General features: G+C 52.6%; 6 protein-coding genes across 9 annotated transcripts; 3 read left to right on the forward strand and 3 right to left on the reverse strand.

Annotated features, from left to right (window-relative positions):
* The first annotated feature begins 399 nt into the window (after positions 1–399).
* On the forward strand, positions 400–3553 carry NCU01665. 2 transcript variants are annotated; one of them, XM_011395173.1, is made up of 9 exons: positions 400–928; positions 990–1207; positions 1389–1410; positions 1475–1527; positions 1589–1753; positions 1807–2459; positions 2510–2729; positions 2782–3107; positions 3166–3553. In XM_011395173.1, exons 1-8 carry the CDS (start codon positions 712–714, stop codon positions 2803–2805), a joined length of 1572 nt encoding a protein of 523 aa, XP_011393475.1. In that variant the 5' UTR covers positions 400–711; the 3' UTR covers positions 2806–3107; positions 3166–3553. The 2 variants fall into 2 exon arrangements, with proteins under 2 accessions (XP_011393475.1, XP_011393474.1); XM_011395172.1 differs by having other exon boundaries at positions 2782–3553.
* Positions 3554–3847: 294 nt separating this feature from the next.
* Positions 3848–5635, forward strand: NCU01664 (DUF974 domain-containing protein). The gene is made up of 2 exons (XM_951777.3): positions 3848–4043; positions 4136–5635. The coding sequence occupies exons 1-2, from the start codon at positions 3976–3978 to the stop codon at positions 5409–5411; spliced, it is 1344 nt and encodes a 447-aa protein (XP_956870.3). The 5' UTR covers positions 3848–3975; the 3' UTR covers positions 5412–5635.
* A 1679-nt stretch (positions 5636–7314) lies between these two features.
* On the reverse strand, positions 7315–8895 carry NCU01660 (hypothetical protein). The gene is made up of 2 exons (XM_951773.3): positions 8325–8895; positions 7315–8207 (listed from the first exon to the last, which is right to left on the reverse strand). Exons 1-2 carry the CDS (start codon positions 8476–8478, stop codon positions 8086–8088), a joined length of 276 nt encoding a protein of 91 aa, XP_956866.1. The 5' UTR covers positions 8479–8895; the 3' UTR covers positions 7315–8085.
* A 2777-nt stretch (positions 8896–11672) lies between these two features.
* Positions 11673–17711, forward strand: NCU01659 (dDENN domain-containing protein; the record flags this gene model as incomplete). Of its 3 annotated transcripts, XM_011395169.1 has the most annotated exons (4): positions 11673–12226; positions 12293–14113; positions 14192–16504; positions 16590–17711. In XM_011395169.1, 3 exons carry the CDS (start codon positions 13291–13293, stop codon positions 17054–17056), a joined length of 3603 nt encoding a protein of 1200 aa, XP_011393471.1. In that variant the 3' UTR covers positions 17057–17711. The 3 variants fall into 3 exon arrangements, with proteins under 3 accessions (XP_011393471.1, XP_011393473.1, XP_011393472.1); XM_011395171.1 differs by having other exon boundaries at positions 11673–14113; XM_011395170.1 differs by lacking the exon at positions 11673–12226 and having other exon boundaries at positions 13291–16504; positions 16590–17245.
* A 101-nt stretch (positions 17712–17812) lies between these two features.
* NCU10381 (oligonucleotide transporter) lies at positions 17813–21053 on the reverse strand. The gene is made up of 3 exons (XM_001728378.2): positions 18801–21053; positions 18231–18725; positions 17813–18146 (listed from the first exon to the last, which is right to left on the reverse strand). Exons 1-3 carry the CDS (start codon positions 20730–20732, stop codon positions 18072–18074), a joined length of 2502 nt encoding a protein of 833 aa, XP_001728430.2. The 5' UTR covers positions 20733–21053; the 3' UTR covers positions 17813–18071.
* Positions 21054–21101: 48 nt separating this feature from the next.
* NCU01658 (WD repeat protein) lies at positions 21102–25985 on the reverse strand. Its single transcript, XM_011395168.1, has 6 exons — positions 25683–25985; positions 25425–25613; positions 22571–25345; positions 22000–22497; positions 21688–21916; positions 21102–21620 (listed from the first exon to the last, which is right to left on the reverse strand). The coding sequence occupies exons 1-6, from the start codon at positions 25761–25763 to the stop codon at positions 21334–21336; spliced, it is 4059 nt and encodes a 1352-aa protein (XP_011393470.1). The 5' UTR covers positions 25764–25985; the 3' UTR covers positions 21102–21333.
* Positions 25986–26134: the final 149 nt, after the last annotated feature.

Below are 26134 nucleotides of genomic sequence, written 5' to 3' on the forward strand. Positions count from 1 at the left end.
GAAAGACAATCAATGGGACACTCAGCAAATTATCTCAGCCATGTTGGCCTAATATGTCATGATTCGACCATTGTATTCAGATGAAAAAGTGGAAAAGTCCGTCGCAACCGGAGCGCAGACATCCAAACTCGGTGTTGCTCAACGTCCCGTCTGAAAGATCCGTCGTCCAACTGGCAATCTGAACTTCAGTTGTCGGGTACTTACTACTTTCCCGGAACTTCTACCGGACAGGGCGCCGTGCACCTTCATGGCCCGGCGATACTTCAGTTATCTGCCGCTTCCACTTCTGCAATGCGGTCCTGAGATCGAGAGCCCAAACCACCAAACCGGAAACGATCCACAGCATTTTGGGTCCAAAGAGCCAATCACAGACAAACCTGACGGCGCGCCCGATGCTCCACGTCTCACAGCCTCGTGGGTTTTCACAAGTCTCCACAGCCAACCCTTTCCCTTTGACGGGACAGGCTTAAATGTCATGCACTGCCGGCTGGTGTCTTCAAAAGGTCACGGTCCAACTCCAACTAGTGCTAGTGGTCTTCAACACAGGCGGCCCGTTTTCTTTTTCGTCCTTGTCAAGTTCAGAGTCCAACAATTCTTACCAGGCATCCACTGATCGTTTCTATTCCTGGGCGCGACACATCACGCCTCCATCAGCAGCCCATTCGACACATTTAAGAACCCAACCCGGCACCCGACCGAATCGCTCCGAATATGGACGACGCAGAACGTCGGAGCGCGAAGCGCTCTCGCTTTGACCAGACCGAGCCTGAACCCAAAAGAGTATCACGCTTCGACCGCCGGTCTCGTTCTCCTCCCGCGAGGAAGTCGGACTCCGGCCGGGATCGCGACCGCAGCCCTCTTTCCAAACCCCGTGATAGCGCGACTCCCGATTCCACAAAGCCAGCAGTTGACCCTGCTGCTGCCGCTGGTATGCATTTAGCTCGCGATATAGAGGCCTTTTATATCAATTGTCGCTAACCGCTTTGTAGCTGCCGCTGCCGCCCGTATTCAAGCCCAGCTACAGGCTCGGAAAGGAATCCAACATGTCGATGTCCCACCCGTTCGATCTGCCGGTACCAGAGAGGGCAGCGTCCCCGCGAATATCAATGGAGAGATGTACATTTCCGATGGAGACTTCATCAAGGATATCGAGGTCAACGATCTCCGTAACAGATATCTCTTGACAAAGGGTTCGACCCAGAAAATGGTAATTACTCCTTGGTTAACCCACTCATCGACTGTCAGCATTCGCGAGACCGCATCTGTCTTGTTAGCGTCTCCGTTCATGCTGTACAATCTTGTGCGAGATACTCTTGCTTACAGGAGGCATGGTAGCTCGCACAGGGCCATCCACATTGCAATTGCTGACCTTGGCTGCTTGAATATAGATCAAAGATGAGACTGGTGCCGGTATGCCTCGCCTTTATACACGTTAAGTTTGGAGAACTGTTCATTGACCGTTTTCTGTTCAAAGATGTCACCACTCGCGGTAGCTACTACCCCGACAAGAGCATGGCGACACCTGCGGTATGTGATTGCTTCTCGAGACTGGTCTACAAGTTCTCGTTGCTGACGCATTTGACTTCAGAACCCTCCGCTGTATTTGCATGTCACGAGCACGACCAAGGAAGGTTTGGAAAAGGCCGTCGCCAAAATCGAAGAAATGATGAAACAGGAACTTCCTCAACTCGTTGACGAACGTCGGTTCCGCCGCAGGGACCAGGAACAAGTCGAACGTGATGAATACGGTCGTGTAAGTCCAAAGGCCCCTCAGCTATGTTCAACTGGGGCTAACGTGTTTTCAAGCGCAAATGGCCGGAAGAGAGAATCCCCATCAATCTTGAACCCGTCCCAGGATTCAACCTCCGCGCCCAGGTGGTTGGTCATGGTGGCGCTTACGTCAAGCATATCCAACAGGAGACTGGCTGCCGAGTCCAAATCAAGGGCCGTGGCTCCGGTTACATCGAGGCATCAACAGGCCGCGAGAGTGACGACGACATGTATCTGCATGTCGCTGGTCCCGATCCTAAGATGGTAGAGAAAGCCAAGGAGCTTTGCGAGGATCTGATGGAGAACGTCAAACAACAGTATGAAGAGTTCAAGAGTCGTCCGCCCCGCCAGTACAACGGTCCTAGGGATTACCGTGATCGGGAGCGGGAGCCCAGAGGTGGCGACTCTTACCATGGGCGGGGCTACAACAACAACAACAGCAACAACAACAACCACAGAGATCACCATCATGGCGGGCACCACGACAACAGCCATCACAGCAGCTACACCAACTCGCCTGCTCCTGGTGGTGGCCCTTCGGTCGCGCCCCCTACTCCCACGGCTCCTGCAGCGGCCACGACGGATTATGCTGCCCAATATGCCCAATACTACGGCGGCGCTGCCGCTACTGACCCTTATGCTGCAGCTGGTGCGGCTGACCCATACGCCGCATATGGTGGCTATCAAGCGTAAGTGATATCCGATTTCATTAGTGATAGCCAGCTAATGGTTTCAATAGCTACGTCCAACTGTATCAACAATGGTATGCCGCTCAGGCTGGACAGGTAACTCCTGCTGCTGCGGCTACTGGTGTCCCCGGTGCCCCCGGTGCTTCGGCATCTCCTCCACCACCGCCTCCTACTGAAGCAGCCCCCCCTCCGCCTCCTCCCCCATCGTCTGCTGCCCCTCCCCCACCTCCGCCCGGCGCTCCTCCCGGAATGTCTGGTGGCTATAGCGCGGTATGTAAAGCCCCATGTCATGTATTAAACACTTGAACTAACCGTCTTCCAGGTCCCCCCGCCCCCTGGCCTCTGAAAATGGCACGTTGACGACATTAGCAGCTTAGAAAGCCAGCGAGTGCTTAGGCTTAGTGGTTAGCCTTACATTCTCTTACAGCTGATGCTTCGGCAGGGATACGAATTCCAAAGAAGATAAAAAGAAATTGGCTTAAGCCAAGGGTAAAGATTGTTTTCCATTGTTCAGGATTATCTCATCACACTAGGCTGCTGCCCAGACGAGGGTCGATTAATCTTATAGAACATGACGAAGTGGTGGCACACTGACTCATTACAATAGCGACGCAGTCCCCGATGAGTGATGTGGATAGGGGAGGCAATGTAAGACGTCTACAAACGCTTTATTTTTCTGTGACGTTTTGCCAACAATGCTGCACAGGTTTCTCTCTTTTCGGTATGTTATGAGCGCATGGTAGGACTTGTTGGTTTTAGAGATGCTGCTGTTATTGAAGTCTAGGTCCAGAAGTAGCGAAGAGTCTGAGCCGGACGCTTGATCAGGTAGGTAGATGTTTGATTCGTTTACTAAAACGATGTGCACAGTCAACATCCCTCGACCTTGTTGGTACACTCGGTCGGCCTTTCATATCCATGCTTGCGCTTCAATATCTCTTTATCAAAGCTTCTCAGGTTCTCTTCACGCAAATGTCTACGGTCAAGAGGGGGTAGCAAAGCTCTAGCAGGGAATAGTCATCACACAAGAAGAAAAATAGGAGAACTAGAGAATACATGTTGTTTAGACCACTGGTTGAATTGCCGCCATTGTGAACGGACCTTGTGTTTGTTGGCAATAACAGCAATAGCTTCAAGATGATACGGCGGTACGTACACTAGAGGTAGGTAGAGGTACCTATCCACAGAAGGCTTCCAGGAACGGGTGTGCAGTAACGACAGTAACAATACCCCTGAATCTCATAGTGATGTCTCCCTGCTGCCCGCGTGCCAGTCTCCACTCAAGCTCCTGTGTGGCCCACACTTCAAGTTGCCCGTACGTACACTAGTGTAGCACAAGACTGCGTACACTTGGCTTCGGCTTGGCATTACGTTCATTCACGTTTCCCAAACGGGGCTCAAGCGGAAGTCCTAGACTTCACCTCTCCTAAATTATTTCAAGATATTGCAAGATATCGTATTTTCAGACAGCCAAAAGTCCTTTCAAAGGGCGTCATTACCTGTCGTTGCTGAATAGAGGATGAACCACCAACGATTCCCTTCGCATGAGGTCAAGGAGCCGCATTCAGTGTCGCTCAAGGTGTTGAGGTAGGTTTAGTCGCCCGACGATCTGATACCGTCGCATCATTACTACATCTCTTCAAGTTGAGTAGCTAATCCATTCGATCTCCAACTTGAAGATTATCCCGACCCTCGCTGGTGCCGCAATTCCCACTTCATCCTCCAGTGATTCCACCGTCCTTGACCTCTCCCATTGCCGGCACCTCGCCCGCAGCCCTTCCACAACGCCATTTACCACCCCTACCAGCATCGCTCGCGTATAGCCCGCTCGGTCCGATCAAGAAGCATGGAGAAGATGCCCACGAAGCTGAAGGCACAGGTGGCGAAAGGACAAGAGATGGATACTACAACACCGAGCCCTTCATCCTCTCTCCCATTGTCAACCTCCCACCCTCGTTCGGGTCTGCCTACGTAGGCGAGACGTTCAGCTGCACCCTATGCGCAAACCACAATGCTCCGCCAATCGGAGAGGGCGGCACCAGCGTGAAGAAGACGATCCGCGACGTCAAGATCGAAGCCGAGATGCAGACCCCTTCAGGGCAAACGACGAAACTAGTTCTGGGTGATACGGCAGGAGATGATAACGCCGGGTCAGGGTCATCAACAGCGAACGCGGACAACGACAACGTCATCACCGGCAGTAACGCCAGCGGGGGCGAAGACAGTAACAACGCAACAGAGGCAAAAACAGAAACAGAAACAGTAGCAACCCTCGACCTCCTTCCACCCAGCACCACCCTCCAAAAGATCCTCAACTTCGGTCTCAAAGAGGAAGGAACCCACGTTCTGGGTGTCACGGTATCGTACTATGAGGCTACCGAGACCAGCGGGCGCACAAGGGCGTTTCGAAAGATGTACCAGTTCATCTGCAAGCCGTCACTGATTGTGAGAACGAAAGCCGGTCCTTTGCCTTCTTTGCCGCCTGTTAAAGCGGGGAATGGAAAGAGGAGGAGGAGATGGGTGCTGGAAGCACAGCTGGAAAATTGCTCCGAGGATGCGATACTCCTGGAGAAGGCCCAGCTGGCAGAGGTGCAGAGGGGGTTAAAATGGAGGGATTGTAATTGGGCGGGGATAGGGGTAGGGGTAGGTCAGGGAGAATCAACAATGACCGGGGAAGGGATATCTCAGCAAAGTCAAGATCAAAGTCAAGGTCCTCCTAGACGACCGTTTTTGCAACCGGGGGAGTCGGAGCAGCTGTGCTTCATTATCGAGGAGAAGGGTGGAGGAGAAGGAGACCGAGATGAACAAGGGGAAGAAGGAGAGGCGTTTGAGGTCGAAGAGAAGAATGGAAGAATAGATTTTGGAGTCATGGCGCTGGCGTGGAGGACGGAGATGGGTAATAGGGGGTCGTTGTTAACGTTGAAACTGGGCACTAAGCATGTCAAGCCTCGATGATAGTGATAGCGGTAGGTGGCTGGCTGGCTGAGTGAGTGAGACAGACCGCGGGATGATGGTGTGGTGGGTGTGATGTTTGAGATATAGTGTAGAGACTACTGCTAGCCTTCCCCGTCGAGTGATTTGCATCGATTACGGATCCTTTCTTGTTCCACCATGAATAGGTTGCTGCTGTAGAGGGAAAGGCGGAAAGACTGATGATGAGTGCTATGCGTATTGCCTGTTTACGCATGTTCTAGCGTTGGTGGTTTCATTACGTACGACGGGAAATGTGCTACTAACCAATAGTGTCAGTAAATGGCCTGTAGGTGCTATCGACAGAGTGTATTATCTATCTCTCTCACGGTGAACAGGTGAAGAGTTTGTGTCTCTCTGGTCACTTTCTGCCGTCGTCATTCTATGTCAAACACTTTTATTATGTAAAATTCCCATCCTCTCAGAGACCATGTCAACAAAGTTATCTTTTTCACAGACGCCAAACACCATTTCTTACCTCTAAAACCACAAGCTCACCTAGTTTCCTCGTCGCAAGATGCATCTGCTCGGGATACAGTTCCACTTCTCACATTCCATTCCAATTACCCGTCAAGAAATCATGACTATGCAACAGAGAAGAATCAGATACGAAATAACGAGCTCTGCCTTTTCGTCGGGTCCTGCATTCCAGGGCTCCAGGGGCGGGATTCTTAAACTTGAAACCAACACACGCTTATGTCCGAGAAGTTTAGTGTACTGGTCAAATCAAGTCAAATCACACAGATTATTGTATGTTCGCCAATCTCACATCTCTCCTTGCGTTCTGGGTGCATATACAATGATATTTACGCATCTAAGAACAGTGTATTGTTGAGTTATCGTGTACTATGCACTTTTTGACCACTTTTGTTTCTCTGAGTGTCGCCAACGCAACTACTTATATACGAAACAGCCGAGCTAAGTAGGCCGCGAGGTAAAGTGCCTGTTGACTACCTACTAAAGTTTCAAAGGCTTGAGGGGGGAAATGTATCAAATCTGGCTGATGCAAGATACGAAGCAGAAACAACCCCCCCCCCTGTCAGTGGGCAAACATGAAGTGTCAAAGCCAGCAGCCATGCCCGCTCAGTAGCATCAGCCTCAGCTTTTTCTATATCTGCTTATCTTTCTTCCGATGTAGTTGGTTTTATGCTTGAAAACATACCTGATATTGCAATGATGGAATAAGGCAAGGGGGCCGTGTATAGCCTTAAACTTGATAGAACCTCACGTCAATGCCAACGTAGGTACCTAAGAATGCTCACTCCCTTGCTGCATGGGATAACAACAAAAAGGGGTGTGAGGAAAGGGGGGGTTAATGGGAACAATGTCCGTATTATTAGCTCGACGGTAGGACGGGTATGATAATTTACATGACATGACATGACATGACATGACATGACATGAAAGGTGTAAGCCTGTAAGGTGAAGTTGATTTTGTGATCTTGCGGTGAAGAAGAGAGACACCGGGAGGGGAGACCCTGAGACCCTGAGACCCTGAGACCCTGAGACCCTGAAATTCCTAGTTATAGACTCTGTCATGTTGCTGGGGTTTATGTTATCTTTCATTCCCAGTCATCAAGCTCTAAACGAAATTTCTTGTTTTTCGAGACTTGATTATGAAGGTGGTAAGAGGGCGGGAGTCATAAATGCTTGATGTTGTTATAGTGTAATGTCTAATTGATGGGTAGATGATCATGATTGGCATGAACAAACATGAACCAAAAAAAAAACCGATTTTCGCCTCGTACTGACTTTGGCTAATCATGGTTTCTGAGCAATCAAATTATTGATTTATTTTTTTTTCATCCCGTCTTCGAAAGGACACACAGAGTAACGGACACACGAACCAAGATGAGGGTGAGCTCGGGCCGGCCGGCGGGTATGTATTAGCAATTTGCTTTGTATGTGATGAGACAACATTATAGGACGTCGATCTTAAGCTTGATTATTTATGCTATATTTACTTTTATGTGTGTAATGTACTTTGTCGCCTTCCCCCCCATATGCAGAGTATTCCTTCCCGAAACATGATAGTAATGATGACGATAGCGATGATGATAATCATGGGCTTTGATGTTGAAATGGCCTTTGGTGATTTCCGTTCTTTTTTCTGCTTTTATATTATGTTGCTACTGTAGGGCTCACAAGAGGCAATGATGGCACAACTGTTGTTGTCGATGTTGCTTGGAGAAAACATGTTTTTGTGCCCACTTACAGAAAGTACTTCTCCTGTACCGACGTTAAGCAGAGAAAAAAAGGATGCAGTACCTTTTCTTCTGCTCCAAGACCTTCTTGTGTATCGTAACATTTTTTTTTTCACCCTTCTATCTCTTCCGCCCGTTGTTCCCGAGTAAAAACGTTTAACGGTTAAGGGGTCCTGGCTGGGGTGACCGGTGAGGGGGTCTTGTGATACGGGAGCAGCCGGGGTAAGGAAGCAAGCCTTGGTACTGTAATGGTGCCGAATAGAAGTAGTTGTGCGAGGTAGTCACGGAAGCAGGCTGAATGAAGAGCCGTTGAGATTGATGGGATGGTATACGCAGTTGCGAGATCTGTGTTTGCTCTGATGTGTACGCCTCAGGAATTCGATGATCGTGTATCGGTCGGCAATCTTTCAGGTTCATAACATCATCTGTGCCTGCTTTGTGCCTTGCCGTTGCTTTCAAGTACAATATAAAGTAACTGCGGTCCGGGATACGTGTGTTCCTGAGAGACGTGATCTAGAAGGGAGAGGAACTGTTTGGTTTGGCGAGTTAAGCGGACCGATCGATCTCGATGCTTGCCCTTGACGAGGGTCAATGTACTGCACTTTGAGAGCGATCTGAAAAGATGGGGTCCATCTCAGTAAATGGTGGACGGCGACCAGGTTTCTTCAGCCGATACGGCTGCTCCTGAACTTACATGGGGCCAAGATATATCCATTTTCCATCCTCACAAAGCAGAACATTACGAGTCTCAACCACCTTGGTGGGCAGCCTAGGTATTGCTCTTGAGCGAAGTAGACAGAAGCCTTTGGGCTTTGGGCGAAGACCTGTGCAATTCCGCTAGCCTCCATACAGCATCTACTTCGGCTGCATGTGTGGCCTGTATTGTGGAAGCTGGAAAAAGTCTTGTTTCTCGCGCGTGGGCTTCCATGTATCTATGTGTGGAAGGCAATCAGCAGCTAGAATGGTAGCACAGACATGACAGGTCTTCAATCTGCGACACGGCCTTTTCGGCTAGATGTTTAGATGTTACAGTGGACGTGCCGCCGAGTCTCCGATTATAGCCTCTGGAAAAGGGCTGGGAAGCCCGACGGGTAGTAGAAGAAGTTTGCCTGAGGACCCGGCGGGCGTTTCATGGAATGGCTATCGGCAGCCATGGCCGAACCGAACGAACTGATGCTGTTGGGCTGCGTTCATGTACCATGAATTCCCATACAGTACATGGCTGGTTTACCATGCACACCTGGCTTGCTGCTGGTGTGGGTAATAATTGTTCGATGCCAGGTTGTGTGTTGTATGGACGAGAGAGATATCATCCTGTCAGCAATTTGCCTCGAAGACACCGATCGGAACACAAGAAGGTTGAGGCCAGATAAAGAGACGGGACAGAGAGAGAGAGAGGCTCAATCAAGCCCCTGCATCATGACTGGTCCTGCTCTGGGTCTGGTTACCCACCAAACAGGACAACCCCTGACTGCTTCTCAAGGGACTCACTCTCTCATGACCGGCTGGCGGCCAAGCCTTTCCCAAAAAGAACAGGAAAGGGGGAGAAGGGGGGGGGGGGGGGGGCAGGTTGAGGGTCGTTCATTTGGAGATGGCGGAGAACATCAACAGAGGATGGATCCATCCGATCCATTTTCGGAGGAGAGAAAGCCTCTCGTCGATACCTACTTTGCGACTAAGTATTTGAGGTTCCGAATTCTCGAGACCGACGAGGAAGCGGCATTGGGGCAGCGGCCGTTCCAGGCTTTGTCTCGATGAGGCATCATCCCTCCAAAACTTCTGGGGGGGTTACATTTCCGTGGTGTTGAACCCATCGAGTGGCCATGAGCATTCGAACGCGACGTGACTTGCAGAGAGGCACGACAGGTTCGGGCATCATTCTGGGTGCCATGTGGCGGACAGAGTTGGGACACTTTGGTTGAGGTTAGAAATCGGGTTCTTTGGCCCTTTGGTCCTACCTTGCACGGCAGTATCGACGCGTGCTCCAGATGTGGAGACGGATCATCATCATTTGGTGGTGCAGTACACTACCAGACCACATATCTGGAGGGTGGAGGGTGGAGGGTGGTGGCGCCTGTCGCGTAGTGTAATGGAAGAGGTAGTCGTGAAGGAAAGAAGATGTCGCCATGAGGCAGGCACAGCACAGGCACGACATTGTCACCTGCGTGAGTGGTAAACTGTAATCAAAAATGGCATCCATTCCACCTGCCATCGCCCGATTCAGGCACGCTTTGAGGCACGATTCGGGCCTGATGGAACCAGGGCCCAGGAACGGAGATTCCGTATCTGGACTCTTGCTTCTCAGGACCAGCCAACCTCAGCTGCAGTGCAGTGTCGAGCCGTCGTGCGGTTCCTAGGTAGGGAGGAGGTGGCACGCGGGCACCTTCCTCTGATCCATCTATTTTCTCCAACAAAGGCAGGAGCAACGAAAGAGATGACTGATGGACAACTCCAGGAGCCGGAGATGGAAGATGGGACAACAACTGAAGCGACTGATCGATCGACAAGCTCCCCTCGTTTATCCTCGCCGAGTTCGGTTGCCATGCTCATCTACGCAACCAGACAGTCTCAAGTTACCTGTTCTCGGACCTGCAGCGATCGACAAGCTTATTGCTGGTTTTGCCCGTGGTTGATCATGATTCGTAAAGCGGAGGACCCTGACGCTCGCTGTACACTACTCGTCCTCTTGTTCTCTAGCTAGTGTAGTCTGTGTATATAGCAGCCAGGTCGTCCGTCATCCGTCAGGAGCGGGCCGAGAGAGGAGAATGTCTCTAATGCCAATGTCTGTGTGGAAATTACCGTTTGCTGCACTTTGAGTGCCTGTGCTTTCTCTTAAAATAGTAGTCAGTCTGACGTCTGGACTTTGGAAGAAGGTGACGACGGCGGCGGCGGCGGGAGTCGGGGGTTCAGAATGGGTCTCTTTTTAAAGCTACCACCTTAGGTACGAGACAGGGGGCAATCGGCTCACGGGCTAAAAGTAGCGTACAACCCAATTTCACCTAGCGCCATTTGGATATTTGTGCCCTGAGTAGTGTTGTGTAGCGTAGCGTAAACCCGTGTCAGGTACATCAAAGGGTTTGCTCCACGGACTTGCACGGGGCAAGGGAAGGCCCCCAGATAGATCCGCTCAGACATGTCGCAAAGCTAGTGTAGAGGTCTTCCCCGTTGGGTCTTCCAGGTTCCAGGGGTGGTTTCGCATGTTTGCGTGTCGGCGCAGTCTTGTTGCAATTTCTGATGTGTCGGTGGTAATCTATGGAAGCCCGCCGTGTTGAATTGGAATGGCACCTCCCATGGAGATAACAGCCCGACCCGGACCTGACCTAACGATGAATGAGCGGGGACGGGAGCACTCGGGAGATAGTATGTAAATAGCGTGAACAACCCAAGGTAGCCGTACCTGAATGAGGTACACGCGTGGTACAGTAGTGCCTGAATCTCTCATCCAGTCAGGGCCCGGCGACAGGTGCACATGCGCCGCGGCGGCGGGGACTTGCCCACCCGCCGCTGTCTCTTGAGAAAAGCGCCGTCGACCTTACGTTATTAGGTGCCCGTTAAAGACGGGCTAGCGATGCAGGGGCACCACCACCCTTGTCACGCCTCCTGCACCTTCTCAACGGGCCCCTGTCCAAAAGGGAAGCTCTGGTGTCGCAAGCATGAGAGCGATTGACAAAAGCAGAAATCAAAGCCACAGGTTAACACCGACACGAAGGCTTCACGTTGGAGTCAAGTTGAGCGAGGGTTCTTTTTTTTCCTTCTTTTTTTCTTTTTTTTTTCCCCGTGGGTTGCGGGACTGGACAAGAGGGTTCCTCCCGTCATCATCTTTAGTGTAGAGGTACTCAGAGGTACAGAGAGGCAGGGTAAATAGTGTAGTGTAGGTGTACTAGTAGACATACATGTACACATACCCAGCCGTATAGTGTACTGCGTAGATAGAGATTACATATGATTGTGCGGGCATGTATTCCTTGTTGATGGGGGAACCTGGACGCCGCTCCCTCCCTCCTTATCATGAACTTTTTTTGGTCACTCGTCCTCCACATTGGATGCCCTTCGATCTGGACGGGAGCCCACAACCCAATTCTTTCTGCTCTGTTTCTACACTAGACCACCTACCTTACCTGTACAGCATCCATCCATCCATCCATCCATCCATCCATCCATCCATCCATCCATCCATCCATCCATCCATCCATCGTCCATCCATCGTCCATCGTCCATCGTCCATCGTCCTCATGAGGTATGTCGCCAATTGCGCATACCTGTAACCATCCGAAAGCCGTGTGTGTGTGTGTGTGTGTGCCCATTCATTTCTTACAAGGAAGCTACTTACCTAGTAGCTGCCTTAGTTTTCCCTTTCATCCCTGACTACCAGTTCTCTCTCTCTCTCTCTCTCGCTCATTATTGCCGTCTTGGCCCTTTGAACAAGAGTGATATGATCGGGCTGAACGGATCGGCGCATTTGTTTCCCTAGTTTCCTCCACCTTCCATTTTGCAAACCCATAGCGCTCTTTTCCCTCTCGCGTCTGGCAGCCCGCCCGCCCGTCCGAGAAAAATCAGGTCGAGGGCCATCGCAATCGCTTCGCATTTGGCAGTAGTGTAGGTCCTGAATATCTGTAGAGGGAGTAGCGGACGAAAAGACCTGACAGCCCCCTGGCGCTGCAGTACATCGCAACTAAACCGCAAAGAGGTCCCAAAATCGACCGACGACCCATTCAGAAACTGCCCGAGTCAGCGGCCCCGGTCCACACTGTTAGCGCACACCCCTGGACCCGACTTCCCTTGGAGGAGACCCGTTCCCCGACCCCGTCCCGTACTCAGGTCTACTCTACCTACCCCGTCAATTGAATCCGTCTCCGACCACAAGCACGCTGCTTGCCCGCCCCGTGTTGCCCTTCCACAGTCCCTCTTCGCATCCAGATCCCATCCGCTGGGCTGCGAACCTACCACAATACACGGCACCACTTCCGTCCTCCCGTCCGTTATCCCAAGCAGTTCATCCTCCTGCTTGACTCTCTGAGACACCATCACCATCCGCTCTCTGACACGACGGGACTGGACCTTGAACACCTGCAGTACTAGGCCTGGACGTGTTCGTTATCTGTCCGCTACCACGGCATACAGTCCCAAGGCAGCATCAACCCACCCGCTACTGCACTCCAGCTGCAACTCGCCTGCACCCCGACCTGCACACAACAACCGACTACATCTGCCGCCGTCACCTTGGTATCGGCACTGACTGCAGTCACTGCTTCTCCCTCTTCCTCGACCTCATTCCACGAGACTCCCAAAAGACCGAGCGGGGCCTCTGTTGAGCTAGCCATACTGTCATTTACTCTCTTGTTGCCCACGATTGTTCTGCATATACCTATCCAGTTTTGGGTTTCCTTCCAGCGCGCACCCCCCGTTTTCCATCCAAGCACCCGTCTGATCCCATCTGAGAGACGAAAGCCCACGGGCGAACACCAAGCGCGATACACACAGGCCGTGACAAAAAAAACACCACCCACGGCTACCCACTACCCGACGAATCGACCCTGGAGGGGCACTCCACGACCGCGTCTCGGCAAAACATTCACCGATTTTTGGAGGACGGAGAGGAACACACCAGACACTAAAGAGGGGGATATCACAGCTCGGTTCGCCGGTGAGATTGATATGTCATGGATAACTCGTCTACGCCCCTCGCCGACTACTTCTGGATCGCCGGCATAGAGAACATCACCTATGATGACGACAGACAGGAAGAGAGCCTCGGCGCCTCGCTGGACACGGTAGAAGACACCATTATCGAAGATGGAGAGGGAGAAACCGAAGGAGAGGATGAGCTAGGTGACGCGTCGGGCATTTCCTCTCCACGCGCCGGCGGCCATCCCCGCCATTCGCGCCAGAACTCGGGGAACCGCCTGTCGGCACTCTCCAAGCTCTCTTATAACCCGTCGCTGTCAAGTGATAATGACATCGAAGGTAACACCAGAAGTAACAGAAGCAGCGCGACTATCCGACCCCTCCCCCTCCCCAACTTGGGAAACGGTACCGGCAACGGCAACTCCAACAACGCCTCCAGCGGAAACGCCACAAATGCCAACAACACTAACGGTGCTGGTGCTAATGGTGTCAATGGCACCAATGGAAACAACAAAACTTCGCCCGCCGCGTCTCCGAATCCTAACCAGATACCCATGTTCGATGCCCTCGGCCAGATCCCGATCCAAGACGGCTTTCTCTCCGACCTCGACTTCGACAAGGCCCTCCTCAAGTTCGCCGCTGAGAGGGAAAACTTCCTTGACGATCTTACCTTCAGCGCTGGCGCTAAGCTCCAGTCGAGGCCACCCATGGTGAACCCTAGAACCGAGAAACTGAGAGTGGACGACGACCAGAGCGGCCGAAAGAGTCCCCTTAAGAGCATCCGTGGAAGCATCCGCCGCAAAATTAGTTTTAGGGACATGAGCAGTGCAAGGAAGCAGCCCATGACTCCCAGAGCAGGTACTAAGCCCACCGAATCAACCCCCCGTGTGATCCCCAACCCGTATCGGGCCTATACTCACCCACCCTTGCCCCCAGCCTCCATCCGGACAACAAAGCGCCTGAGCAACTACAACTCGGTCATTCCGCCCCCGGAACCCCTGAACGCAGATCCCGACATGCACCCGCTCAAGAGGCGGTTCGAGCCGGTCTTACTGGACAGGTACCCTTCGCGCGATGCCACCGTGGACGAATTGTCCAGGAGAGGCCGATTCCCGGACTACGTGCCCATGTTTGCCTTCCCCAACGACATCCAGATCGTTTCGTCGGACGATCGCCCCCGCTCGACATGGCACGGCTTTACCATGACCTCGGATGACAACTCCAAGATTTATGGAATCTGTATAATCGTTTGGACCGCGCTGGACGCCGAGACAGCGGACAAGGTCGAAAAGAGATGCGAACAATGGCGGCAGAGGCATATGAGCAATGAGGAACGCGAGTTGGCCGCAAGTTTGGGCATTCGTTTGGCAGCGGAGCGTGCTCATTTGTCGCAGTTGCTGTCAGAGCTGCCGTCGATTCCTTCGGGATCTGCTGCTAGGGAGTCGCTGGATGAGCAGATCAGCTCGGTCGAGGAGAAAATCAGCTTGATGACGGAGATGCTGAGGCCGCTCAGGCACGGAGCGGCGTCCAAGATTGACGGCCTCACGGCTGGCGAAACCGGCCTTTGGGTGCCGAGGGCTTACGGAATCCTTGGCAGGGATCCATCCAAAATGACATTTTGGAAAGAATGGCTCCGGGCTGTCACCGTACCCATGACGGACGGTGCCATCTTGAGGGTTCCTCCAAGCTCTCCCAAGATCGGGCGGTGGCAGCCTCTGGAGCGATATGTTGTTAACCTGTGCACCGAGGCATTTAGCCCCCTCAGCTCGCTCACCCAAGTTGAGCTGGGCGTACGCGAATTGCGGCTTTATGCCCGCAAGGAGGCTGCCAATGAATTGCCAGGATCGCGCAACATCGACATCTATGCCCTGTTCAGATGCTTGTCGCTGGAGAACATTGTGCTCTTGTTCGAGTATGCTATGTCCGAATCTCGAATCATCTTCCTATCCTCCCACACAGGCATGTTGCACCTTGCCTGTCACGCCTTGGCGAATCTGCTGTACCCCCTGAAATGGGCCAGCATCTTTATTCCTGTGTTACCCGCCCGGCTGATCTCAGCCCTCGAGGCCCCGTGCCCCTACATTGTCGGCATTGAGCGGCGGTACGAGAATATCCAACTACCCGACGACGACTATGTGCTTGTGGATCTTGACAAAGACATCATCGATGCCACGGCACAGGCCGTCCCGCTCCCGCGCCAACACAGGCGGAAGCTCATGTCTCTGCTGCAAATCGCAGCTCCTCACAAGCTGAGGTACGGTGTGGCAACCGGCCCGCCGCCTTATGCGATCGAGGCTTTCCCCTATGATGCGTTCTCCGCAGAAAATGAGGCGCTTTTCAACCCGTCAGCAAAGGCGAGCACTCTGGGCAAATGGGTGACACAGAACTCATCCACGTTTGCCGAACCAGATCCGCCAAACAGTATGCGCACTCCCCTGTTCAACGCGTTCTCGCAGGCGAGACCAGACTCCGGGCATGGCCGTCCCACAACCTCAAAGTCAGGAAAAGGGAGCCCACCCTCGTCTGTATCGCCTGTCTCGATGCACTTCCCCCCCGCGCCCACCACACCCGTGTCGCGCAGTGACTCTGGTTTCGCTGTTGCGACAACCTTGAGAGAAAAGCGCTCGGGACACTTCGATGAAAAGTCCAGACGTAGTTCGTCTTTTGGGATGGATAAGAATGGACCACCTCACCCACCACTTCACAGGCCCAGTCTGCCTTTCTTGATCGGGCACGCTCAGAACCTCTCGATATCGTCCATCTCGATTGATTCGCAATCCTCCTTTGGCGCGTATGCCCCCTCAACTTACGCCCAGTCAACTATTGCTGCGTCTACCATCATGCCCAACATGATGGTCCAGCCTGTCAAGAACACGGAAAACACAGTCTGGGTTGAGGGTCACTGCTTCAACTGGACTCCTAGCGAACAAGACTCCATCTGCACTATTTGCGATGATCGGTCGGAGGGCAACGGCCTCTACAAGTGCAGTGGCTGCAACTGTCTTGCCCATAACCATTGTCTTGGGTTTGCCTCGTTGGTTTGCCCGGCAGCTTTCCATCCGGATCGCGTTAGGGCCGCATTTGTCCGTTGTATGGCAAGCTTGCTTTACACTTATAGAAAGCACCTCGGACGACCTACCAAGGAACAGAAGGCTAATGGTCAGCATTATGCCTTTGATATGGATGGGTTCATCAGGAGTCTGCCCTACGATCAACAGGATTATGCGACTATGCTGAGGGATACTCAAGGTATGTTCTGGCTCATTTCCCCCGCCTTTTTTTTCTTTTTTTTTCTTTTATCTTGCGCAAGTCACACAAACTAAGCAATTTGTAGCGTTCAACGAATTTGTTCACGAACGCGAGAGAATACCCCCGTCCGACCCCGCCATTCGACTATTTGATGAAGTCATCCTGGCCAAGAAGGCCCGCGGTCGCCCCGTCTTTTCCCAAGGGTTGTCCCGTCTCTCCACTATCCGCGCCTCCCACGGCGTCTCCGCTTTTGGGCCGAGCAGCGCGAGTGCAGCGAGACAGAATAAGAATCCGGGGTACCTGAACGACACGACGGACCATATCTGGCGGACCGCCTCGGTACCGGTGCCCTCGTCGACCAAGTTCAACGACGGAGACAACTACAGATCCATCGTCACGCGTGTGCCGGCCAGACTGGATCCCACTCTGATGAAGGAACCAAGGGCAATACAAGGGGTTCCCAGACCTGAACAGGGCCGGGTAAGAGGGCTAATCAGGAAGCAAGTGGCCAGCATGCTTGGACCGCCCACTCCGGATTTCAGGGTTCCATAGATCATCAGGCCAGGCAGACCGCACTAGAGGCAGCATATACGGCACTTTTTGTATGGCCTGAACTGTGTCAAGAAACTTGTAGTAACTGTATAAGTTGTAATTTTGCGTTGTGGTTTGTGGTGGTCTAGCGCGGGGAAGGGACAGAAAGATGCTGGTAATAATTATGTTTTTCTTGGTTTTGGTTCTGCCATCTTGCTTGGCTGTGGAATAAAGTAGCAAAAGCGAGTGGGAGCTGGTTGGGGTTAGGGGAAGGTGGGAACATAAGGACGGTGGCATAAGGGATTCATATTGAATTGTTTATTGTTTTGCTCTTTTCATTTTCTCTCTTTTTGCCTCGAGAAACACACACACGCGCACGCACACACACACGCACACACACACACACACACACACATCACATCACATCACACACTACACATTTGCATCCATGGACATGTTTCTTTTTTTTTTTTTTTTTTTTTCTTCTTTGTCTCACTTAGTACCACCCACGATCGCACATAACATCCACAAGAAAGAGAGAGAGAGAGGGAGGGAGAGAGAGCGAAATGGAGAAAGAGCATAAACGTGCTGTGGCCCTGTCTTAGTGGCTATAGAGAAGGCATGCTCGGGTGGCGGTTTTTTGGCTTTTCTGAGAGGGAGAGGAAGGGAGAAGGGGTGGGGGGGGGTAGGGGAGGAAGGAAGCAAAGGAGAGATTGTACATTGGTGTAAGGAGACCAGAGAGAAATATGAAACGTTGCATAGAAGTGATTGTCATATACAAACAAAAACTTCGATACAACTAAATACCATCACAAGGGGTATAGGCAGATAGGCAGTGCTTCCTTAACGGCCAGTCAGATACAAATCAAACGCAACAAGGACAGCAAACTGTCATGCTAATACGCTTTGCCAACTACAACGAGGAAACCGAACGTACCGACGCCCCGTGCAAGCTATAAAGACCATACTCTTTGCTCCCCATTTCCGCGAACCTAATGCTAATGACCAAAATCAACCTTGTCTCCCTCCCAACAAGTCAAAGATGAGGAACACCAGCACTCTGCATGATCAAGTTCACGATACTCAGGAAACCTTCACCGAGAATGAAGCCCTGGAAAGAAAAGATAAGCAAAAGGTGTTAGCAACCCACCTCATGCTGGCACCAAAGCGAGAGAGCAAAGGATGAAAAACTTACCGAAGCCAAAACAATCAAAGGCGTATCCTGCCACCCCATCACCCCCTTCCACCACCACCCAAGCAACCCCCCAATCGTCCTAGCAATCGTAAAACTGGGCACATTATACATACCCACCGCCACCGCAATCCCGCCTGGGATCAATGCCTGCCACCTCTTTCCTTTATCAGCACCAACCTTGTCAACAAGAATGATTCTCGCAGCAGTGGTGACAGCAAACAGCGCAGCAGAGCCGATAGCCCATTCCTTAGCCATGGGTGGTAACCCTTCGCCAGTGACTAAACGAGCGGTGAAGATCCACACATATCCCGTAGGAACCTGGAAGAGGGGACCCGGGATAGTGTAAACGACCGTGTAGAGCTTGTAGATGAAGGCGCTGACGATGGCACCAACGGTGGCGCCGATCACTTGTCCGTAGAATTGGGCCTTGGGAGCGGCGCCGAGGAGGTGGCCCGTTTTGAGGTCTTGCATTAGGTCCCCGGCTTGGAGGGCGCCCTGTCGGGTATTTGTTAGTCATCAGAAAAGGGGGGGGGGGGGGGGGGGGAAGCAGGGAGAAAGGTGTATACGCACAGCTTCAGACACAGCTCCAGCAACTAGATTGATCAACACGCTGTTCTTGTTGGACTGGGGGATGATGAAGGCAAAGAATAGCTGTGCCAACTTGCTGATGCCTGACACCGGGTTTAAATCAGTCTCGCCCAACGCGCGGACGCCCATGATGCTCAACACCAGAGCCATGAACACGGCCGTGACAGTAGCGTAGAGAGGGACGAGGTTGCCAAACACTAAGTGGATGCAGCCGATGCAGAAGATGATTGAAAGCACCAGCCCAACGGCGACGGTCTTGTCGCCGACTTGCTGGTCAGGCGGAGCGTCGTCGAATTCCTCCTCCTTTTCCTCTCCGAGATCCTCCTGAATGCGGTTCAACCTTGAAGAGTGTCGTTGTCTCAACCCGCTGTTGAGGTGGGTGTACGCATCCTCATCATCTTCGGAGTTCGAAGCCTCGCTGATATCGGAGAGTCGTCTCCCCAGTCTTGGTCTTGTCAATCCTCCCCTCGCCGCATCATTGGTGTTGATGGCCCTATAACCTGATCTCGCCACTGGGCTCCTCGTCTTATCGGCCCAGCCCAAAGTTTCCTTCACTTTTTGAACAATGCCCCGTCCCTGGACCAGTACCCATCCAACCGCTTTCCTCACACCCTGAACTCTCACCAGCGACCGCCCAGCCAGCCATCCCAAACTGACGACGGAATCAGCCAGCATGATGGCCAAGCTCACCCACACAATCCACCCTTTACTCCCCTTCTCCCAGTCATCCACATCGCCCGGCGCCCAGCCCCGATTCTTCGCCAGCGGCGAGAGTATGCCCCATCCGATCACCGCCCCCAAAAGCATGTGCAGCGTCGTGGCGGGACCCATGATGATGCCCTGTCCGACATATGCCAAGCTGGGATTCAGCGTCCACAACCACGTCGTGGCGAGGTAACTGCCGAAGACGGGAATCGACCTGAGCGCCGGGATGAAGTACGTCGACAAAGTAAAGATGCCCGAGACAAGGAAGCAGACCAGCAAAAGGTTGAGATTCCGTTTCCAAGAAGCCGAGTGAGGTTCCGCCGGAGCTTCTCCCCCCTCCTCTCCCTCCAAGTTGTGGTGGTTGCCGTTGTTGTCGTCATCCAACCCCGGGACAACAGCACTGCCCGACTCCTCCTGTGCCGCCAGACTCGCAAAAGTCGCCGGATCCTCATGCCTCTCGCTCTCGCTCGCCCTCTGCCTCGTCTTGCCATGCAACACCGATATCAACACGGCCGTACTAAAGCCACTAGGGAACTTGAGTTGCTCGCGAATAATCACCTGCTTCCTGAGGGGGACCCCAAACACCACGCCAAAGTAGCACAATCCCAACCCCCAAACCACCAGTTTCCCCAATCCCAGATCCAGTCCTGGCCCCCCGCCTTCGTCGTCCCTCAGCAAGAACTGCATCGCCGGTATCACCCCGACAAACCCGCAGCCCAGCGGCATGATGGCCATCGACCCGGCCACCGTCTGCACCAGCACGTTTTCCACCGGACTAAACGGGAACTTGAGGCGTTGCGTCAAAAGGCGAAAAACGCCAAACCCCATCAAAGAGGCCGGCATGCTCATGATGCTGACCCATCCCGTCTGTAAGCCAAAGTACATGTTGGAGAAACAGATGATGAGGCCGACGCCCAGGCCGACGAGGACGCCCCGGGCAGTGAAGGATTTGCCTTCGATGAGGGGGCGGGGTGGGGAGTGTGGGTGGAGGGAAGAGTCTGACGAAGAAGGAGAAGAAGGAGAAGAAGAAGAAGAAGAAGAAGAAGAGGGAGAGGAGGAGGATGGCGTGAGGGGGAGATCGGTATTGGTGTCTGTGGGCTCGGAGGAGGTGGATGGTGGTGCGGCCGGACCTGGAGCGGGGGACGGAGGCGGCAGTAGCGGGTCGCGAGGGTCCGCCGTCGTCCCCGCCGTGCGCGACCGTTGCGCCATTGCCGAAGTAGTGGTTTGGCCCGTTAAGAGCCCAGTCAGTGAGTATCGATGGTAGAGGCTATCAGGTGGAGCAAGTGAGTGCAAACAGATGGCCGTTGATTGTGTTTGTGAACAAATAAGCGAGCGGCCGAGTTGCCGCAGTCGCGTGTTGTTGTTTGTAAGGAAGAAAGGGAATAAAGTCAAGTCAATTCAGGCAGGTTCGAATAATCAATGCACTGACAGGTGACGTGAAACACTGCCTGACAAATCAATGGATCCGGTACATCCAAGCAAGCCATTGAATTATTCCATATAATTTGCGGGTTCACCAATTACTTATCATACCGCGTCAGTCATAAACCACAGCAGGTTACAAGATATAGAACCCCGCACTTCATAATGCTTACATTGGCCTAGTTGGATGTTGACTGTTTTTATCTTTCGGGTAACATTGATAAGGGGATATTATATCCCCAGAGGGTTAGGGTTATCTGTTGGCGTTGAATTCATATACTTGCTTTGATGACACCGGCCCTCGAATAGCTACCATTCCCAGGTACAACGAACGTATGCTCCAATAACCTGAATATACACATGGGCCCCGTTCATTACGGTATTCACTTTAAAACCCAAAGCTATCCAACAGCGAGTTCGCATCAGGCTCCTCGAACACGGTCGGCGGCGGCTTGGGCTTATGAGGCGTCGACGGTGTTCCGTGTCCCGACTTCATTTCCGCCGGCACCTGTAACGCTATCGCTTTTTCAACCATCGGTGACGAGACATGCGGAGGGACTGGCATATCCGCCACCACCAAAGAACTTCTGCGCCTGAGCATCGTAAGGGGGTTGATCTCGCCACCAAGTTTCGTCGAAGCGACGGGTGCTGGTTTGAGGAATTCCCAATTTCGGACTTTTTGACATTAGCCCTTGTTCTTCAGGACACAAATCACGATTGGGACCGTTGATATTAGACATACCGAGATCAAGACCGAGTAGGTCACATCCCATGCGGCTATACAGTCGAGCATTGTGCAACACAAATTCCCACTCAACCTTTGGTGTGACTTTGGAAGCCCCGCGAAGCGTCTGTAGTGTTTTCTGTCTTAACTGAGCATAGAGGATCACCAGTGCTGGATCCTCTGTTAGGAATGACTTCGACTGGAGGCCAGAAGAACCGGGCGTTTCCAGGAGCGTGTAAACAGGTGTCTATTTGTCGAGTGAACATAGTTAGCAACAGTACATCTCTCATAGCCTCTTGGGGGGGAAAAAGAAAAAGAAAAGAAACCCACTATCAACGCCCTCACCGCCATATCCCTCCTATGCAGCATCCAGAACGCCCAACTGGCTAGCCATCTGTTGCCATCTTTCGCCGCAATGGGCAGCACTTCTTCCTCGAGCAGCTTGCGCAGGACTGGTCCATGGTCTCCTTCATATACCCTTGTGATCGCAATGGCCAATTGTAGGTCCTTAAGCTGATTCAAGCAGACATTGACCGCATCCTGCAAGTGGTCGGCCAGCAAGAAGAACGCAGCAGCATACGCAAACCGCCTCTTGCTCATGAGCGCATACGCGTTCTTCAAGGCCGCCGTCCGCCACTTGGGATCGTCAAAGTTGTTGGCCAGGAACCGCTGCGTTGCGCCTTGCTCGCGGTTCCAAGAAGCCATTCGCCACAAGCCTTGGAGAACCGTTTTCTTCCTAAGTGCCAGATAGAACAAACTGCAGTCTACCGGATTCTTCATCTCGCTCTTGCTGTACTCATTACGAGCAATAACTTCAAACTGGGTTTTCTAATAGTGAGTAAATGGCATGTTAGCATTGCACAACGCCAGACGGTAGACTTTTTGGAGTGTATAGGCTTACCACAGCAGCAGGGTCAGTCAACCACATAAAGATACCGGCTTCCCTGGCATCCTCCCATAGCATCGGACCATGATGTTGTCTTGACACAAAGTCCAACAGAATATCCTGGCTACCCGAATGGTACGCCCATGCAATCTCCCTCCACGACATGTGATTCTCGTTTGTCCTCCTCTTCCGTAGCGCATGTTGTCGATAAAAAAGCATAAATCTGGCGCCGTTCTCATCAAGCGACCTCCTCTGTTTCTCAACTAGTCCCAAGCACTCCACGATATCTACGAGTTGAATTTGTTCATGACGCGAGAGCTGCTGCAGGCCAATCTCCGTCAGTTTCTCGCCAATTTTCATCGCCACCTCTTCGCTGAAAACCTCATCGTCCCCGTCGTCGAATGACATACTCCGGTCACCGGAAAAGTAGTCCCCAGCATCGTTCTTCTGTTTCCTTGAAGAGTGTCCAGTGTAATTGTCCGCATACTCGCCGGACCAAAAATCCTCAAGAGGCAGGCCCAGATAATCGTCAATTGTCTCGCCTTCCACCCAGAACTTGAGCGTCTTGTGAAGCGCCAGCAACACCCGATGGACCAAAGCGATCTTGCCAGAAAGAATACACTGACTCAGAAACTGTGGGTGGAACACTGGTAACGGGCCGTTCAACCGCTGCACTACCTCGAACAGATCCCACTTTCCACCTTTAAGATGCGGCAGCCTCAAGCTTGTGATGAGCGAACTTGATACATCAAAGTGTCTGTCGTACACAAAGAACTGGTTACCAGCACCAATGACAAGATGCCCATCGCCCAGCCAGGTCGAGTCGCCGATAGGATGGGGTGTGAGGATGCGGGTGCTAATTTCTCTGATTGGTGCCCAGGCAGGTCCCTTGTTGAGGTAGTCAAACCGCATCTGTGAAAGTAGCAATACCCGATGGGGGAATCCGACGGCTAGAATGGACTGGCCATCGGGGGTTGAAGTCCAGTCAAGGTCACGGATAGTGTTATGGTTCTCAAAATCTTGAGAGTACTCAAGGCGGCCGCCCCGAACACCCCAGATTGTGAGTTCGGATCGAGTCGAGTCGACGAGGGCTGCCTTTTTCAGGCTGTTGCCGCTAACCAATATTGGATTAGACAGGCCTGTCTCCATGGAGTTCGTGGAAAGCCACTCGACGTGTTTTTTTTCTTGATCTACCCTGGCTGTCCAGAATTCGACTCTTCCAGAGTGCGTGTAGGAGATGGCAACGTCGACAGCGAAGACGTCCAGGAACCCAGACACCACAGGCGAAGAGCCGGCGGGATCCACAGGAAGAACATATGCCAAATCACCAGCATCCTTGAGTTCAAACTTGGTGAATTCCCGGACCGTACCCTCTTGGTGATACCCAATGCCGTTAACGGCTGGGACGTTTTCTTGTGGTTTGTAAAAAGGCAGCTTGACTTCCCACACAATGCCTTGCTTCTCCGATGTTATGGTGGCCACATGAGCGGTTGTGTAATCTTCTATATGCTGCCTTGGAAGAATGAGCAGACAAAGCGGCTTGCCTGGAACATCGTAGTCTACTTCTGATAGTAACACGGGATTCGTTTTGCGACAATCCCAAAGGGAGATTGTTTTCTGTCGAAGGTACAGGACAAAGCGGCCTTTACGGATGAGTAACATTCGATGGACATGGCTATCCAGGTCGATGGCTGCCTGCTGAGAAAGCCCAGTCCTCTTGTCGTTGAGCTCATGTCTCCAGACGATGCTTTGGCCTGAGTCTGTCCGCGACACAATGGCACGGCCGCTATAGTTCCGGACAATCTTCTTCACGGGGGCAGAGTGGCCGGTCCACAGGCACCTGAAGCTCAATCGCCTAGTCTGCGGAGTTGGATCAAACAGTGTGGCGATGTTGGCTCGGTAGACCTCTACCGTGCCGTCAAAGAAGTGTAGCAAGACGTGCAGGTGGATCCCAGCATTGCAGTAACTGTAGGCCTCGACATGAGGCACATTTGTGGTGACACCCTTCAAAAAGTCGAGTTCTGGCGATGTGACATGAGCGACATTAAACATGTTGCACTTTTGTGACCTTGATCCAGCATTCTCGAGACCCCAAGCTGACATGTGGCCTCGACCGTCCAACACAACAACCACCTCGGGGCTGCGATTAGCTACTGTAATGACGTGCTCAAGGGCTGCCGTGTCCTGATCTGGTCGAGCTTCCTGAACGGCCGTTTCTGTCGCCGCAGACAGATCTCTCCCATGTAGTATGAAAGCCCAACGGAGGGGAGGTACGGCTGGGTCTTTTGATGCCTGATCCTGTATCGACACAGCCAGGTCTACCGTAGCACACAGCTGAAGATGTTGCTGACCATGGCCGTCCGAGCCTGCCCAGAGCCGGAGATTGTTATCGGTGCAAAAGGTGTAGAGCACATTGTCAATAGTCTGATCAAGGTGGCGAGGCCGGCGCCACTGGATGTTGGTCACGGCTTGAGGATGTGGTAGGTAGAGAAAATCGAAGCGCACATCGTCGGATCCGTAGCTGAGTCGTCGCCAGACTTTCACCAAGCGGTCATGCTGGCCCACGGTAGCGATATATGCGGAATCATAGGACACGCTAGCAATCCGAACGGGGTTGGCCAGGCGTTTGCGCCACAGACATGGTGGTGTAGATGACGTTACTTGGTATAACTCGAGATGAGAATGTGCGACTACCAGTTCTTCGGATGCGCCCCAGGAGAGGGAGATGGACGTCCTATCCTCAACCGCACACGGATCTCGCTCGACATTGAAGGAACATTGCAACGCCCACTGTGACGCGACGAGTAAGCAGCGTTAGCGCATCTTGATGTCGGCAACAAGAATTGCAAGTTGAAGGCGCACAACATACCCTAAGTGCGTCGTCCTCCTGGCCGAGCGGTTTGTATATGCGCACTGTGTTGTATGTACAGACAGCTATTTTGCCCGATGCCTCGTCCAGGGCGATAGCCTCTAAAGGGTCCTCGTTGTCATCGTAAATAGTCTGTAGGATGGTCTGTGGCTCTCCAAGGATGGCAATGGCGCTGCCGGTGATGTATGCCTGGTTTAGGCGACTATGAGTTAGCAAGACCGCCTTCGTATACAAAAGAGCCAAAAGGATATATCTCACGGTTATGCGACGAGAATCCCAGTAGCCCGTCGCCAGAGCTTGAAGCCGGGATTCTGGCTTTCCGGGCAGGACAGCTTTCATACTAAACTACCTTACCGGCGCGGGATGCTGCTAGAGGCACTGCTAGCTAACATTGCGACGGGCAGTCGATGTGCGCGGCCTTGGGTTGACCCGGATCAGGGAGGAATTTTATACGGAAGCGGGGGGAGGCGACGGGATCTAAGGCCGTTGAAGACAAATGGCGTGTTTGCGATGCTATTGGTGGTGTCGATGGAGTCGGATGCGATCGATGTCGTGGATGTGATGCGTGTTGTTGAACTACCTTAGGTACCTCCTCTAGTTCTAGTTGCTGGATGGGGGGGGTCGGGGTCTTGGGAGGGAAGGGGGGTTGCCGAGCGCCTCCACAGCGAGTCCCTGGGCTTTGCTGTGGTTGCACACGGTTCCCTATGACG

The sequence above is a fragment of the Neurospora crassa genome, linkage group II (genome assembly GCF_000182925.2).
Source record: "Neurospora crassa OR74A linkage group II, whole genome shotgun sequence".
Taxonomy (NCBI): Eukaryota; Fungi; Ascomycota; class Sordariomycetes; order Sordariales; family Sordariaceae; genus Neurospora; species Neurospora crassa.

Excerpts from the sequence above, each read along its gene's own strand:
- NCU01665 (XM_011395172.1), top strand. The coding sequence starts at position 712 with ATGGACGACGCAGAACGTCGGAGCGCGAAGCGCTCTCGCTTTGACCAG. Across the intron at positions 1,208-1,388 it reads AGGGTTCGACCCAGAAAATG|ATCAAAGATGAGACTGGTGC; the intron begins GTAATTACTCCT and ends GCTTGAATATAG. Across the intron at positions 1,411-1,474 it reads CAAAGATGAGACTGGTGCCG|ATGTCACCACTCGCGGTAGC; the intron begins GTATGCCTCGCC and ends TTCTGTTCAAAG.
- NCU01664 (XM_951777.3), top strand. The coding sequence starts at position 3,976 with ATGAACCACCAACGATTCCCTTCGCATGAGGTCAAGGAGCCGCATTCA. Across the intron at positions 4,044-4,135 it reads GTGTCGCTCAAGGTGTTGAG|ATTATCCCGACCCTCGCTGG; the intron begins GTAGGTTTAGTC and ends TCCAACTTGAAG.
- NCU01660 (XM_951773.3), bottom strand. The coding sequence starts at position 8,478 with ATGGAGGCTAGCGGAATTGCACAGGTCTTCGCCCAAAGCCCAAAGGCT. Across the intron at positions 8,208-8,324 it reads TGGATATATCTTGGCCCCAT|GGCAAGCATCGAGATCGATC; the intron begins GTAAGTTCAGGA and ends ACCCTCGTCAAG.
- NCU10381 (XM_001728378.2), bottom strand. The coding sequence starts at position 20,732 with ATGGCGCAACGGTCGCGCACGGCGGGGACGACGGCGGACCCTCGCGAC. Across the intron at positions 18,726-18,800 it reads CTGGAGCTGTGTCTGAAGCT|GGCGCCCTCCAAGCCGGGGA; the intron begins GTGCGTATACAC and ends AATACCCGACAG. Across the intron at positions 18,147-18,230 it reads CTTTGATTGTTTTGGCTTCG|GGCTTCATTCTCGGTGAAGG; the intron begins GTAAGTTTTTCA and ends TTTTCTTTCCAG.
- NCU01658 (XM_011395168.1), bottom strand. The coding sequence starts at position 25,763 with ATGAAAGCTGTCCTGCCCGGAAAGCCAGAATCCCGGCTTCAAGCTCTG. Across the intron at positions 25,346-25,424 it reads AGGAGGACGACGCACTTAGG|TGGGCGTTGCAATGTTCCTT; the intron begins GTATGTTGTGCG and ends GTCGCGTCACAG. Across the intron at positions 21,917-21,999 it reads TGGCGGTGAGGGCGTTGATA|ACACCTGTTTACACGCTCCT; the intron begins GTGGGTTTCTTT and ends CTCGACAAATAG.